Consider the following 14,449-nt stretch of genomic DNA (forward strand, 5'->3'; position numbering starts at 1 on the left):
AACTGGTTACGCCACCTGTGATAAAATGTAGAAAATTCTACCTTATTTAAACTCAATTCTAGTTGTACGCTTAGACCTCTTTTACATGGTGATTTGTGAGTGTCGCGATTCACGTTCAATACACTGTATTTGAAGTTAGATTCAAATGGGACTTGCGAGAATTGCCGTATGAACATTCCCATTGAATTACACGTACGGTCGGTATCCATCAAACGCGAACAGCCGTGTCAAAGACCTGACATCTTATGTATTTTTTTGTCTCAGGTTTGGAGCTTGGAGCTTGGAGCGTTCTAACTATGTAATAACCCTTCTGTAATAACTTCACGGTGTAAGTGGATAACTTTCAATTAAATACCGTGTTATCGAAGTTAGGTAATGTAGAAAATTGTAATGGAGTCAAAAATACATATATATTTTTAGTTGCAATATCTCGCCATCGTGGACACAGCAGTGTTCTCATCTCATGCACAATATGCACAATGGTCCGCAATGGTTCCAACCATTGCGATGTAAAAGAGTTAAGGTGACGTGTATCCTATTTTTCAGTTTCTTGGCTGTGGTTTTGTAAAATGAATACATTTAAACGGGATAAGAAAGAGGAGGAAGATGGTAACTATGAACATACGTGGTTTACCTCTCATATTAATGTAAGTTTTAAGTTGTAATTGAAACTAAACGGGTCAGCCACGTTCTTGTGACAGTTCCTACCGAACAGGTTGAGACTTTTTCGTAAAAGTTCGAAGAAACTGTAGTATTTCTTAACTGAAATCTTTCCATCTGTATCTCTTACCCGAGTGATATTCAGATGGTCGATTTTATCATGTTTTACTTAACGTAATCTTTTTTTCTTTAGGTGGGGGGAATCCTTTCCAAAATTTGGGGAAGACAACTGTTCTCCAGGAAGCACGTACCTTTAATAATACACCAGTTAATCCAATAAAATGCGCGCACATTCTTACAAAACTATTGTACCTGTTGAATCAAGGAGAACAGTTAGGGACAATGGAGGCCACAGAAGCATTTTTTGCTATGACCAAATTGTTTCAATCCAAGGATGTTGTGCTAAGACGTTTGGTGTATCTAGGTATCAAAGAACTCAGTTCTTTGGCGGAAGATGTGATCATAGTGACCTCTAGTCTAACGAAAGATATGACTGGAAAAGAAGATTTGTATAGAGCTGCAGCTATAAGAGCATTATGTACTATCACGGATGCTGGAATGTTAGCAGCTATTGAACGATATATGAAGCAAGCTATCGTAGATCGTTCTCCTGCAGTTTCTAGCGCAGCCCTGGTTTCTTCGTTACATTTGACCAATATATCTGAAGATGTTGCACGCAGATGGGCAAACGAAGCCCAAGAAGCATTAAATTCCAACAATGTAATGGTTCAGTATCATGCTCTGGGTGTTTTATATCAAGCTCGAAAATCTGATAAACATGCGGTAGTTAAGTTAGTTGCAAAACTTATGAGAACCAGTCCAAAGAGTCCCTATGCTGCTTGTATGTTAATTAGAATGGCATGTAAAATACTGGACGGAAGCGAAGAATTAGTAAGTTTCCTTGAATGTTGTTTGCGACAAAAATCGGAAATGGTGGTGTACGAGGCTGCGCATGGATTGGTGAACCTCACCAAAGCTGCTTCTAGGGACATAGCTCCAGCCATTAGTGTTCTTCAACTGTTTTGCGGATCGCCTAAACCGGCTTTAAGATTTGCAGCAGTTAGAACACTGAATAAGGTTACAATGATCCACCCAGCGGAAGTCACAGCTTGTAACCTGGACTTAGAAAATTTGATCACAGATTCTAACAGGTCGATTGCTACACTAGCAATCACCACTCTTTTAAAAACCGGTGCGGAAAGTTCGGTAGATCGATTAATGAAACAAATTGCTACTTTCGTATCCGAAATCTCAGACGAATTTAAGGTCATAGTTGTTCAAGCCATAAGGTTAGTAACCAATGAACACGTTCCTCTTTAATTGAGTTACTTTTGATCGATGAGTTACAAGGAATTTCATTCGAATTCATTTTTAATTTGAATTTTTTTTAGAGCTTTATGTCAGAAGTTCCCCCGCAAGCATGTGGTTCTTATGAATTTTCTGTCTGCTATGTTAAGAGACGAGGGAGGCCTTGAATACAAGGCAGCAATCGCGGACACAATAATTGCTGTTATGGAAGTAAACGCTGAGGCAAAGGAAGCAGGTCTGGCACATCTCTGCGAGTTCATCGAAGACTGCGAACATATTTCCCTCGCTGTTCGCATTTTGCATTTGCTAGGGCAAGAAGGGCCAACTTCCAAGCAGCCATCCAGATACATACGTTTCATTTATAATCGCGTGATCCTGGAGAGCGCCAGCGTTCGAGCAGCTGCAGTCACCGCATTGGCACGTTTCGCTGCTGCGTGTCCTCCATTGTTACCAAACGTGTTAGTCTTATCGTCACGCTGTCAGTTAGACTCTGACGACGAGGTTCGTGATCGTGCGGCTTATTATTGCGCTATACTCCAACAGCAAAGTGATCCCACTATTCTTCTACCCTTGGTACAACCTCCCCATCTGTCCGTGCGTGGTTTAGAAATAGCCTTAATGAAATACATGCATACATCCATGAATGAACCATTCGATATCTCTCAGGTAATCATATAAGCATTTCAGCGTACGTTAATATTTACAAATGATCAGCATCTAATCGATGAAATTTTGATTGTTTACAGATTCCTTCGACACAGACAGTAGATGAATCATTGAAAGCTGTAGATCAGATAGTTGACAAAAAACGAAGAAGTTTAATACGAGAACGATGCATCATAGATCGGTTATTAGATATACCACAGTTGGAGGTGTTGATATGCAATTCGATACTAGTCAAATCATCGCCTGAATTCGATCTAACAGAATCGGAGACAGAATACCACGTAAAGTGCATCAAGCATACATTTTCAGATCTTGTTGTTTTAGAATTCGATTGTATGAATACGCTTCGCCATCAGTGTTTAGAGGATGTAACGGTAGCTCTTGATCTATTTCGTGAGGGGTAATTACATTTTTGTATACTTTACTCGAATAACAAAGTATATAAAACATTTTCGAAGTGACAATATTCTATTGATTTTAGTTATACGGTGGTCTGCGAAATTCCGTGTCCAGCTCTACATTATTATGAACCGGCAGCAACGTACACAGTATTAAAATATCCAGAAGATCTTCAAGCTAGCATCACAACCCTTCCCGCAACTCTGCGATTTACGGCTCAAGACTTTCATCCTACCACAGGGGAGTTTCCACCATACAAGGACGAGTATATGGTGTGCCATTTTACTCTTTCTACTAGAAAAGAAAAAACAAATAGTCAATATTTGAGCGTATTCGCTTCTGTTTCTAGTTGGACATCGTAGAGTTGACACTAGCTGATCAAATTCGAGGATTGTCAGAGACGAGTACAGATTTCAATACTGCATGGGCAGCAGGCACCGCACAGGGATACACCAAATTGGAGGAAACGTTTGCTTTAGGGCCATCTGTATTTAGCTTGGAGGGAGCCGTTCAAATTCTCACTGAATTTTTGGGCCTGGATCAGGTAGACCGAACGAATCGAATTCAATCGGGCGCTACTGCGCATAATCTGTTATTGGGCGGTTATTTCAGAGGTGATAAAGAAATTCTTGCACGTGCAAGATTAGCATTATCTGGCACTCAGGTGACAATGCAATTAACGGTTCTATGTTCAGATCCGGATGTTGCAGAATTAATCATTTCTTCTGTAGGATAATTCGAAACCTAAACATTTCATCATACTTCGGGGTCAGCGGGTCTACATATATACATATAACGATAATCTATGTCACCACGATTTCGATATTTTTAGTATTATAAGAATAAAATTACATTAACGAAAAAACACAGAGCTATTGTTAGCAGTCTCTATTTCTACATATAATTATAAAACTATATTTTAACTGAGTCCGTTAAGATCTTCATTATTTAATTACGTATGCGTACATAGGGAGATGTTTTGTTGTATGACCCGCTGTATCTTATAATCAATCCAACATTAAAACGAATGTATTTCGTCATGTCACTTTATTACGTAATACACAATAAATCTGTACATATTTCATCTGTAAAAAAAGAAAAAAGAATGTTTTTTAAGAAACGCTTGCATTTGTTTTGTGTATACCTTTATTGTGTAATTACATACACATTAAGCTATTGTACAATTCAAGCGCACGTGATCAAACGGAAAAAATCGATCATATTAATACCCGGAATATTTTGCAAAGTGGATATATTGACGTGATGACGTGAGATATATGATCGTCAACTTTTTGATATTGCTTATAGTAGAAAAACATCCTATTATCAACAAATCTCATGTTACAGTATAAAATCGCATGAAAAACTTTTTATGCGTTTATCATGTTGAAAATGTATGAAAAAAAATTATTATGTATGAAAATTAGTTATTCAAACTAGATTGTTTTCATTGATAACATGATGAAGCAGAAGTTTCCTGCACAAGGTTATGTCAAGGTATTTTTAAATTCTCTTAAAGCTTTGACTATTACTGTATATTTGTTGAACGAAGCCCAAAATTATTATAAGCACCGTCGATAGTGTAATTGTGAAAGTGGTCAAAGGATAAAAATGTGTGTGAGATAACTGTTGAAAAGACTACTTATTTTTTCACTGATAATAAATAATAAATAATAAATTAATAAATACTACTATATAATACCTACTATAAATAAATAATATAATAAACATAAATAAAAATAATAAAGTAATAAACAAAATTGTTGAAAAGAATATTTGCTCGAGGTTTTAATCATACGTGCTCCCCGTTATCCTCGATTCATACGTAAATTCTAGACGACCGAAACTATGGAGACGGCAATTGCTCCTCAACTTGGATGATGTTGATACATAATCACATTCACGCATTCAAAGAATGCGTACATAACCTTGACATAACCTTAATCGAATCTGTCAGATGCGAAATCTGTTTTAGAATTTTCGCATACTTTTCAAGCTGAAAGAAATCCAAGAATTACGGATACAATGATACGTCTATTATGAGAAATGTATAATGCACAATTGTCAAGCTTACTAAGGAATTGTATGTTTCCACTTTTTCTTCCAATTTGCCAGCCAGCCGCATTCTTTGTTCACATTTTCTTTCTATTGATCCTGTCCTATCTAAAAAATTGTCCTCGTCCGAATCATAGTAATCTTCGGCTTCCTAGTTTCTTGTTTTCTGTTTTTGTCCATTAGTGTTCTTCAACTGTTTTGCAGATCGCAAAACAGGTCTGGCACATCTCTGCGAGTTCATTGAAGACTGCGAACATATTTCCCTCGCTGTTCGCATTTTGCATTTGCTAGGGTAAGAAGTGCCAACTTCCAAGCAGTCATCCAGACACATCCGTTCGATTTATAATTGCGTGATCCTGGAAAGCGATTATAAATGAAACGGATTATATTATTGTCACGTTGTCAGTTAGACTCTGACGACGAGGTTCGTGATCGTGCTCCAACAGTAAAGTGATTCCACTATTCTCCTACCCTTGGTACAACCTCACCATCTGTCATCTGTTATAATTGTGGACAATTTATAACTATAAAAATAAACCGCAAGACTCGAATAATCGTATCTCCTCTTCCCAAATTGTCCATTTTTGTGGTCAATCTGGGCGTCAATTAGAGAGATATTACTGTAGCCTTAATGAAATACATGCATACATCCATGAATGAACCATTCGATATCTCTCAGGTAATCATATAAGCATTTCTGCGTACGTTAATATTTACAAATGATCGTCAGCATCTAATCGATGAAATTTTGATTGTTTACAGATTCCTTCGGCACAGACAGTGGACGAATTATTGAAAGCTGTAAATCAGATAGTTGACAAAAAACGAAGAAGTTTAATACGAGAACGGTGCATCATAGATCGGTTATTAGATATACCACAGTTGGAGGTGTTGATTTGCAATTCGACACTAAAATCATCGTCTGAATTCGATCTAACAGAATCGGAGACAGAATACATATTTAATTGCTCCGAAGAAGTTTTTTCGGAAATTTCTGAAAAACTATTAAGAAACAATTAAAAGCAATTACAGGTCGATAATGGGCAATTAAAGAACAATTGTTTAAGCCATTGCACATTGAGTTAGAGCAATTCTTTGAGTATTTATGCCAATTGATATTTGGCAGCCATGAACGGCACGTGCTCCTAGTTTCTTATATATTTGTTTATTGAAAATTCATTGTTTATTGATAAAATTGTCGCTCGTGGCAGGTTATTCTATTTGAATTGAATTTCTTTTTCATTCCTAATAGAAAACGCCGGTGGCTCCATCTCGTATTTATCAAGCAGCTATACATCTCTAGATAATACCATTTGTGTAACGAAATCTGTACAACAGGTACCGTCCTGCTGAATCCGTAAAGTTTCGCGATTACTCTAGCTTCTTAAAGATCGCGCTAGTATACAAAAATCACGATACTGTCAATGATCGGTGCTCGTGATACGACGCGACATCTCGTGATTTTCTTTTGCTATAACGTAACACTGTTTGTTTCACGAGTCGTGTTAGGATCGTGGGTGACTGATGTTCTCGTAGCAGTCACACTTCCAAATGTATACAAAAAGTGTTGAAATGTTCACGATATAAAAAGTTTACAGTGATCTATCCATACCTTAAAATATACATTCAATATATCGTAGACTGTGACTCGTCTATTACATATGTGTTCTAACAATTATCATTCTATAAAAGATCCATGACCGCTAGATTCGCAGCTATGTTCAATTCCTACACGCGATAAGCTCGCGTGGCACAAATTAAAGAGTGAAACTGATTCTTCCTTATTCGCAACAATGTTTTGGAAATTTTTCATTACAAGGTTGATAATTAAACTAGCTAATACCTGCGGGTAAATAATACATGACAAAATTTGAAGAACTGCACCAGGGAAGAAACTGTTACTATTTCAAATTCATAATTTAAAGGTAAGTTATGGTTCTGTGACCATGTTAATTACTACTTTCTAATTGATAATTATTTCCCGTTCACACAGCATACTATCAAGGAGCTTATAAAACCGGTAGTTTACTAAAACTAGTAGATTTCATGTATGCATGTTGATCAATTTTATTTGTCGAAACATATGTCAATTCCTATTTCATTACAAAATAGTTATTTCAGCGAATAAATAAAGAAAGTGCAAAAAGGATACGTATGTCCGCTTTACATGTGTTGATTACCTCATCCTGATAGATTACCAAGACGACGCTTTTATTTTCGCTGACTAATTTTCGTAACAGTTGATTCGTAGCCACTCGGGAATAAAAATATGTAAAAAAATCATGAACTATCAAATGAACTAACAAATCGTTTCGATTCGTTGTCAAATTATTGAATTTACTGAACTTAAAATGGAAGAAATGACATTGTTTTGGCATCGTTGTAGCGACGATATGGACGCTTTACAATACCGCAGCATGTTCTTGAAATAGGACACCAAATGATCGATTACTTCATTCCGATAGACCTTCCCTTGCTCTAATTTGTTGGTTCCGATGTGTAATACGATAACACAGTAATGCATAAATTTGTAACGCATGTCAATACTAACGATAGCGTTTTGAATCTTAAACGTCGCCGAATGTCAGAATTCCGCATTCTTCGCTATTTCATAACAGCTGTGCGGTGATATATGCATCGTGAAAATATCTATATACATACATATATTAGTGTTAAAAGCCTTTCACCCAGGTTAAGTTCATCTCACGCGTAACGCGTGCAACAAATATCGGACTTCGTATAAAGTAAAGATAAGCGAAAACGTCTGGCATTAAGCACAAGATCATAAACGTTTTGATAAGAAAGCATCCACTCTTAGAAGACGAAAAGTCTGTTGTTTGACTTTTGCAAGATAACATTACAATTTAAGAAGTATTTACATTGTATTAAAAACTCTTCACGATTTGAAATTTCGAAATGGATTGTAATCACAAAAATAGATGATCTTGTATAGATCTCGTATAGGCCAATTTAAAGTGAAAGTTTATAGTATCAATATTTTTATCATCAGATTATGATCGCTGATAATTGTTATGATTATTTAAAAATTTAGATAAAGTTTTAAATACTGAATTAATGTTAAGATCTTTTAAGTTGAATATTTACAACATGATATTCTATACTTTAGAAAGCATTTTCTTTATAAATTAATTACAATATTACGAGTACATGACAAACAAGAAGATATTAACGTGAATCACGATTATAACGTTTTTTCGGGGTGTTAGTTTCGCGATTGTTTTTATTTTTTCTTACCATATGTTGTACTTACAATTGATCGAATTTCCTTCTGCGTCAGTAATGTAAATATAATGACACACAATCAGAATAGCAATCAAATGTAAATTTCCCCTTCTATTATTAGAATATTATGAAGGATATAAATATGTAAAAATACAACAACTGAACACATTAATATAATAAATGAACATTATAATTAATAGAAAATATTTCTGTTTTCACATTTCTGAAAGTTATAGGCATTTCAATTGCATTTATAAAGCAATTCAGCTTTTTGAAAGGTGTTTCCGTGTATACGAAACGTATTTGACAATCTCATTCCCTTTAAACATACGACTTTATAAATATTCATAATGACGTTATCAGCTTCATTGACCGGCATTTTTCACATTTTTATAACTTGTCGCGACAGTGTAATCAATTTTTATTTTCATATTGGAAGCAAGACAAATTTATTCTAATTAGGTAAAAAAAGATAACTGAATTTATAGCCTCGTGGAAATTCAAAGACTAAAAACTGTGTCATCTAACACATCAAGGATAAATCTCTTATTGCAAGTCAAGGATGAGTCTCTTAGGAAAAGATCTGATGATTGTACATATGACACGGTTTGTCCATTTTTTTATAGTCGCAATTATTGGATAAAAAATTTATTTAAAATAGTTTAAAACTCGATCCTAAGCATGCTTAGCTGTATTTTTGTCAAAAGTTCTATCGTTCGAGCGTTAATAACTTTAGCAAATGTACGTTTCTGTTATTAAACGGTAGTCAAATTAAGAATTGGTTCACAACTATTTTCTATTAATCTCGTAAACATACATTTACTGATAATTTTACAAGCTATTGAAAAGTTTGAAAAGTTTGAAAAGTTCAATGTATTATTTAACATTTCCAAAAAGCATTATTTCTCAGAACGAATTACATGCTATCTGATAAGTTAATTTTTATACAAGAAATTGTCTCTCCCAATCGCACTAAAACATCATCTAGCTATCTAAGTTTTATTGTTTACATTTATCAGGCAATACGTTAGTACCTACTATTTATATCTAACCACGATATGTCTGTGCAATTTTAACAATATCCTTCGTGCTTCACATATATTGATCACGAATATTCTACCATTTTTACCGAGTGGAAAGGGTAGGAATATATAGTACAGCTGAACCACATGTTTTCATTAACCCAAAAGAACCCGATACTTCTGGGTACACGAAAGGAAACATGAGTCAATGCAGAATTCCAATTAAATGCATTCACCTCCAACAAAAGTGCATAAAATGCTCGTTTTCTTGGTATTGCAGTCATTCGGGCATAATCAATCACCTAGTAAAGATCTTTCAACGGAGCTTTGTGCGCAACACACTCGAAGATGACAAAAAAGACATTGAAAGTGACGCTTAAACCGAGAAACAGAGTTACCACGACTCACGAAAAGCGATATCGTTCGCGAGGTGCCGTTAAAACTTTAAGTAATTCTTGCACCGGTGTTCGGCACGCGGTAAAACATTTTAGTACTGAGGATTTAGATAAGGTGCCACGGTTGACCAGACGAAGACGACGAAACAGGAAGGACGAAAGACGTGTCAATCAAGGAAGGTCAAACGAAGTGCCGCTAAATTCCATCAAAAGAAGACTAAGAACTCCAGTGTACGAGTACGTTGTCACGAGCAAACCGTTGCTATCGATGAGGATTCGCAAGGAACGTTTGGAGTGGGCCAAAACGCACGAAAGTTGGACGATCCAAGACTGGAGCAAAGTCCTTTGGACCGGCCGGACCAAATTCGACACATTTGCAATGAAACGAAGCGTCTTCGTGTGGGGATGCTTCTCTAAAGCAGGCGTCGGTGATCTGGTTCTGACTAGAGAAGAAATTAGTCAGGACCAATATGAGATCATTATGGAAAAACATGGTATACCGTCGGGACTTCGGTTAGCGGGAGACACTTTCATCATGCAGCAAGAGAGCAGCTCGAAACTCTATTTCGCGGTGTATACGTCCCCGTTTATGCCTGCCCAGGAAGAGACAGAAATAGTGTTCGAAAATATGGAATGGCCGGACCAATCCTCGGATATAAGTCCGATGAGATTTCTGTGGGATGAAATGGAACGGACCGTTCGTCAGCACTACCCGTTCACGAAGAAACATCTTTGGCAAATATTGGAGGATACGTGGAACGCTGTACAGCCGAAACAATTGGAAAAGTTCGTCGCTGCAATGCCCCGCATCTGCGAGGCCGTTATTAAAAACAAAGGCGGATCTATCGATGAAAAGATAGTTTGAAAACGTTTTACTGTATGAGCTATTCGTTTGTCACATCGGTTGTCGTCACAAAAGACAATTAGTTGTGGATCGGTACATATAGCTTCTTTAAATTTCGTTTGAAATAGTATAGTAACTCACTGAATTATTTGGACACCTTTTAAAACGGAATAACTTTCTTGAAATTGGATTGAATAACTTGAGTTTTTTTTAGGTGTCGGAGAAATAATTCATTAGACAACGTTTAAACAAATTTTTGCGAAAATTGCAGTTAGTTGGAATGATGAAAAGATGATGTCTTTTTAACAGGTTTGGTCAGAACTATGTAGGTATATGTAATTAATATGTATGCTGCAAATTTTCATCGAAATCGGTTGACGTTATTACGACATGCAAACAATTAAAAATCATGCGGCAATCGATTTCAGCGAAGTATGCAGATTGCATATAAATCGCCGAGACCTACAAAATACATTGTTTAAATTTTCGATACAGCCTCTGATAAAATAGTTAAAGTCACTTAATCATTTGTGTAGTAAACTCGTCCCTTTAATATTTTAAAATAATTCAAGTCATTTGATACAATTTTGAAAAAGTTATTTCTTTTTAAAAGTTGTACGAATATTTACGACTTTATAGAGTCTAACAAACATCCTAAAATGTATGTATATAGTAATAAATTGTTTAATATACATGTATAATAATAGATTGTTTAATATACATGTACAGTGATAAATTATTTAATACAGATATACAGTGATAAATTAACTATTATTTCATGGCTAAAAGAATTTTTGTTATTTCGTGGTGTTAAACGTTCCATTAACAACGTTTATTTTAAATCTAAAAAGTTAGAGTTAACTAGTTGCTTTGACACTAAGATTTCAGAAAATCCACTTAGCCAGTGGACGGTCTATATATCTTTTTGACTGTTATAAAGTTTGCCGTCTAAACGAATGCACACAATGTACAAATAAAAATATCGGGTCTTCAGATATATTCTTTATTTTAATGTAAATGATAGCTAACACTAATTTGAAGACATTGTAATTTAACGACATAAATAACAAAGTAAGGTAACCAAGGTAACCACCAGTGATATATTGTATAGTGAGAGTACATAGAAATTATTTAATATATTGTGTCACGTTAAAAATGGATTAGTTTCATTTACTTTGAGTCCATTAGTTTTCTCCTCGCAATTTTCCAAAGAGAATTCAAAACAATAAAACATGTCGACTTTTTACTTTCTTCGTTACAATTTTGATTAGTATATGTTTAGTATACGTTTTATTTACGCTAGAGTGTTTTATCTGTAGTATTTTATTTTATGGAATTTGTAATGTTTACCAGTTCTGGTGGAAAAAGAATGATTGAAACAAAGAAATTAGACGAAACAGTGTTGAAGTACCTAATTACACGGGGAACAGGCAGAGAGTTCAATAGTAGTAGTAAAAACGCTTAAAAAGTTAAGTTAAGTAACTTCACTTTTTATTGTTTTTCTTTTTTCTTAATTATATCTTTAAAACTGTTTCTGCTATTTCCTATTCTTGTTATTTCTGCATTGTTTTCTTGTTATTTTGTTTTGTCTTTAGTACAGATTTAGAAAAATGTTTAACAATTACAAATTTCAGATTAAAAATTAAGATAGCATATATATGAACTCTGACCAATAAATAAATAAGCAAATGGGACATGAAAAAAAATGTTTTCTTGTAGTTTAATCATGTATTTATGCATACGTTTCAGTAAGTTCATTCCCGCATCGAAAAAATCTTTCAGAAAAACATTTCATACAAATTACATTCATAGTTGTGCCTGTGTCAGGAAAATCCTTCTTTATAGGTCGCCATTACGGCCGTATGATTTCGCTAGCCAGTTGTTATCAGTTGCCATCATAGTACGTACACGTGACTGCCTCCAGCTCGCAGTTATCTGCCAGCATCATAATCATTTTTCTTATTGCGACAAAACTGAATGTTACCTTATAGATTTCAAACATCAATGCTTTCCCGATAAAATTATAATTGCACAACCGACTATTGTTAGAAAAGGTCTCTAAGCAAATGTAAAGTTACTCGTGTTAATCAATTGCTCTCTTTTCCAATAAAATAATTGTGTCGGTAAATAAATATTGTTCGTTTGTAAGTTATAAATTAATATATTATGAGCTGTTATTCGCTTATATTTAGATTGTAAATGAATATGTTCTAAGCTATTATTCGCTTATAAATTGTAAATAAATATATTATAAGTTATTATTCACTTCTCGATTGTAAATAAATTGAATTATACGAACGTGTATTCCTATACATAAGTACATAATTAAATTGCAAAACAGAATAATTAGCGAAACAATTCATGCTTAGTAACATAGCACAATAATTTTTAAGAACAACAGACGAACTAATTAATTCTTAATAATAGTATTACAAATGATGAAAATCGTTCTATATTTCGATTGATGTTGTTAGATTACAGACGCCCAACGGTAAAATGGTAACTGTATCTGTTTTCTCGCGTTACCAGTGATAGGCATTTGAACCTCAGTTATCCGATCTGCAGCCTCGATTATTCGAATGAATAAGAAACACGGTGGGAGGTACAACTACATAGTTGTCATCGTTACCCTGTTATCGGAATACATCGGTTATTCAAACTGCCTTGTTCATAAAATATATTTATGTAATTTCACACCTTGTGAATGGATAAATAATCTTTAATAATTTAGTATAGAATAATCTTTAATAATTTAGTAGAATAATAATTTAGTAACTCCTATATGATTTTACACTTTTACTAAAGTGTAACAGTTACTAGTGTTACGTAATTTTATACAGTAAAATAGTTTTGGTTTTCTAAGTTCTCTTCTGATATAAAATTCAAAGTCCGGTAAAAAACGATTACTAAATTATTACTCTAAAGACTACTAAATTACGATTACTACTAAAAGTAGGTAGACTTGAAGAAAAGAATACTAACAAAAATTTTTATTAACAAATCGTGAATAAGCTTCTCTTAGATGAAGTGTTGAACAATAACAAATACAACGGTACAATCAACGAGTTAGACACAGTAAAATAAAATCGTATCAGGCACATACTCATGGGCAAAATTAAGGGATTCAAATTTTATTAAGAAATGTTCTTTTACTCGCGAATGTGAGGTGAAAATGTGAAGGTACTTTTATTTTACGAAAATTCTCCAATTTCAAACGTCTGCACGGATTTTAATATAATTTTATCGGGTTCATTTCTGTAATGGAATTAGAGAGGGCGGTCTCTCGTTTACGACGGTCTCCTAAAAGTTCATGTAAGATTTTTCGTTCCTGAGTTATCGCATTTTTAATGAAAACTGTGCCGCCAGCATTCTCATGACTCAAGGTACACGACGAGGATGTTGCACGGTCGGACTTGTATTGTGTAAGTGCCTTTCGTCTATGTTTAGTGTATGTTTGCGTCGAAAATGTGTTATTATATTTCAAATCACGTATTTTCTCCCCGCTGCTTTATTATCTTTTGACATTGTTATTCGCATAGTTTCCTACTTGTAAACGTTAGGCACTTCGAGTTATCCTTCTCCAGTTCTGTAGTCTTCATTCAATGGGCGACAACTCGGGAACAAAAGATCGTACACAAATTTTTAGATGGTCGTCGCAAAGGGGAGACCTCCGTCTTTAATCTCGTTACAGAAGAAAACCTAACAAAAATTCATTAAACTCCGCGCAGACGTATGAAATTGGGGAATTTTTGTAAAATAAAAGTACTTTCACATTTCCATCCAGCAGTCGAGTAAAAAAAGCATCTCGAAATAAAATTGTGACAAAAGACAAGAAGAAGACATTCTGCCCTTTAAAA

The 14,449-nt window shown here is 34.7% G+C and overlaps 3 protein-coding genes and 1 long non-coding RNA gene across 11 annotated transcripts in view; 3 read left to right on the top strand and 1 right to left on the bottom strand.

Moving 5' to 3' along the window:
• Window positions 1-264: 264 nt before the first annotated feature.
• Window positions 265-4,153, top strand: LOC117222880 (coatomer subunit gamma). 4 transcript variants are annotated; one of them, XM_033474878.2, is made up of 7 exons: window positions 265-328; window positions 421-647; window positions 854-1,949; window positions 2,052-2,634; window positions 2,715-3,034; window positions 3,116-3,305; window positions 3,383-4,153. In XM_033474878.2, the coding sequence occupies exons 3-7, from the start codon at window positions 1,003-1,005 to the stop codon at window positions 3,767-3,769; spliced, it is 2,427 nt and encodes an 808-aa protein (XP_033330769.2). In that variant the 5' UTR covers window positions 265-328; window positions 421-647; window positions 854-1,002; the 3' UTR covers window positions 3,770-4,153. The 4 variants fall into 4 exon arrangements, with proteins under 4 accessions (XP_033330769.2, XP_033330766.2, XP_076383226.1 ...); XM_033474875.2 differs by having other exon boundaries at window positions 421-609; XM_076527111.1 differs by having other exon boundaries at window positions 272-328; window positions 547-647.
• Window positions 4,154-4,161: 8 nt separating this feature from the next.
• Window positions 4,162-5,675, bottom strand: LOC117222882 (uncharacterized). 2 transcript variants are annotated; one of them, XR_013035008.1, is made up of 3 exons: window positions 5,560-5,675; window positions 5,108-5,444; window positions 4,162-5,029 (listed from the first exon to the last, which is right to left on the bottom strand). It is a non-coding gene; the product is annotated as an uncharacterized LOC117222882 (long non-coding RNA). The 2 variants fall into 2 exon arrangements; XR_013035007.1 differs by lacking the exon at window positions 5,560-5,675 and having other exon boundaries at window positions 5,108-5,539.
• Window positions 5,628-6,314, top strand: LOC143260719 (uncharacterized). Its single transcript, XM_076527119.1, has 2 exons — window positions 5,628-5,767; window positions 5,851-6,314. The coding sequence occupies exons 1-2, from the start codon at window positions 5,720-5,722 to the stop codon at window positions 6,106-6,108; spliced, it is 306 nt and encodes a 101-aa protein (XP_076383234.1). The 5' UTR covers window positions 5,628-5,719; the 3' UTR covers window positions 6,109-6,314.
• A 280-nt stretch (window positions 6,315-6,594) lies between these two features.
• Window positions 6,595-14,449, top strand: part of qtc (GRIP domain-containing protein quick-to-court) — a 48,403-nt gene continuing 40,548 nt past the window's right edge. For 2 of the 4 annotated variants that reach the window (XM_076527112.1, XM_076527115.1), the window contains exon 1: window positions 6,597-7,013. The gene's annotated coding sequence lies outside the window, so the exon portion shown is untranslated. Of the gene's footprint in view, window positions 7,014-14,449 lie in introns of all 4 variants that reach the window. The other 2 variants (XM_076527114.1, XM_076527113.1) reach the window with 2 other exon arrangements.

This window comes from Megalopta genalis, chromosome 17 (assembly GCF_051020955.1).
Source record: "Megalopta genalis isolate 19385.01 chromosome 17, iyMegGena1_principal, whole genome shotgun sequence".
NCBI classification, from domain to species: Eukaryota; Metazoa; Arthropoda; class Insecta; order Hymenoptera; family Halictidae; genus Megalopta; species Megalopta genalis.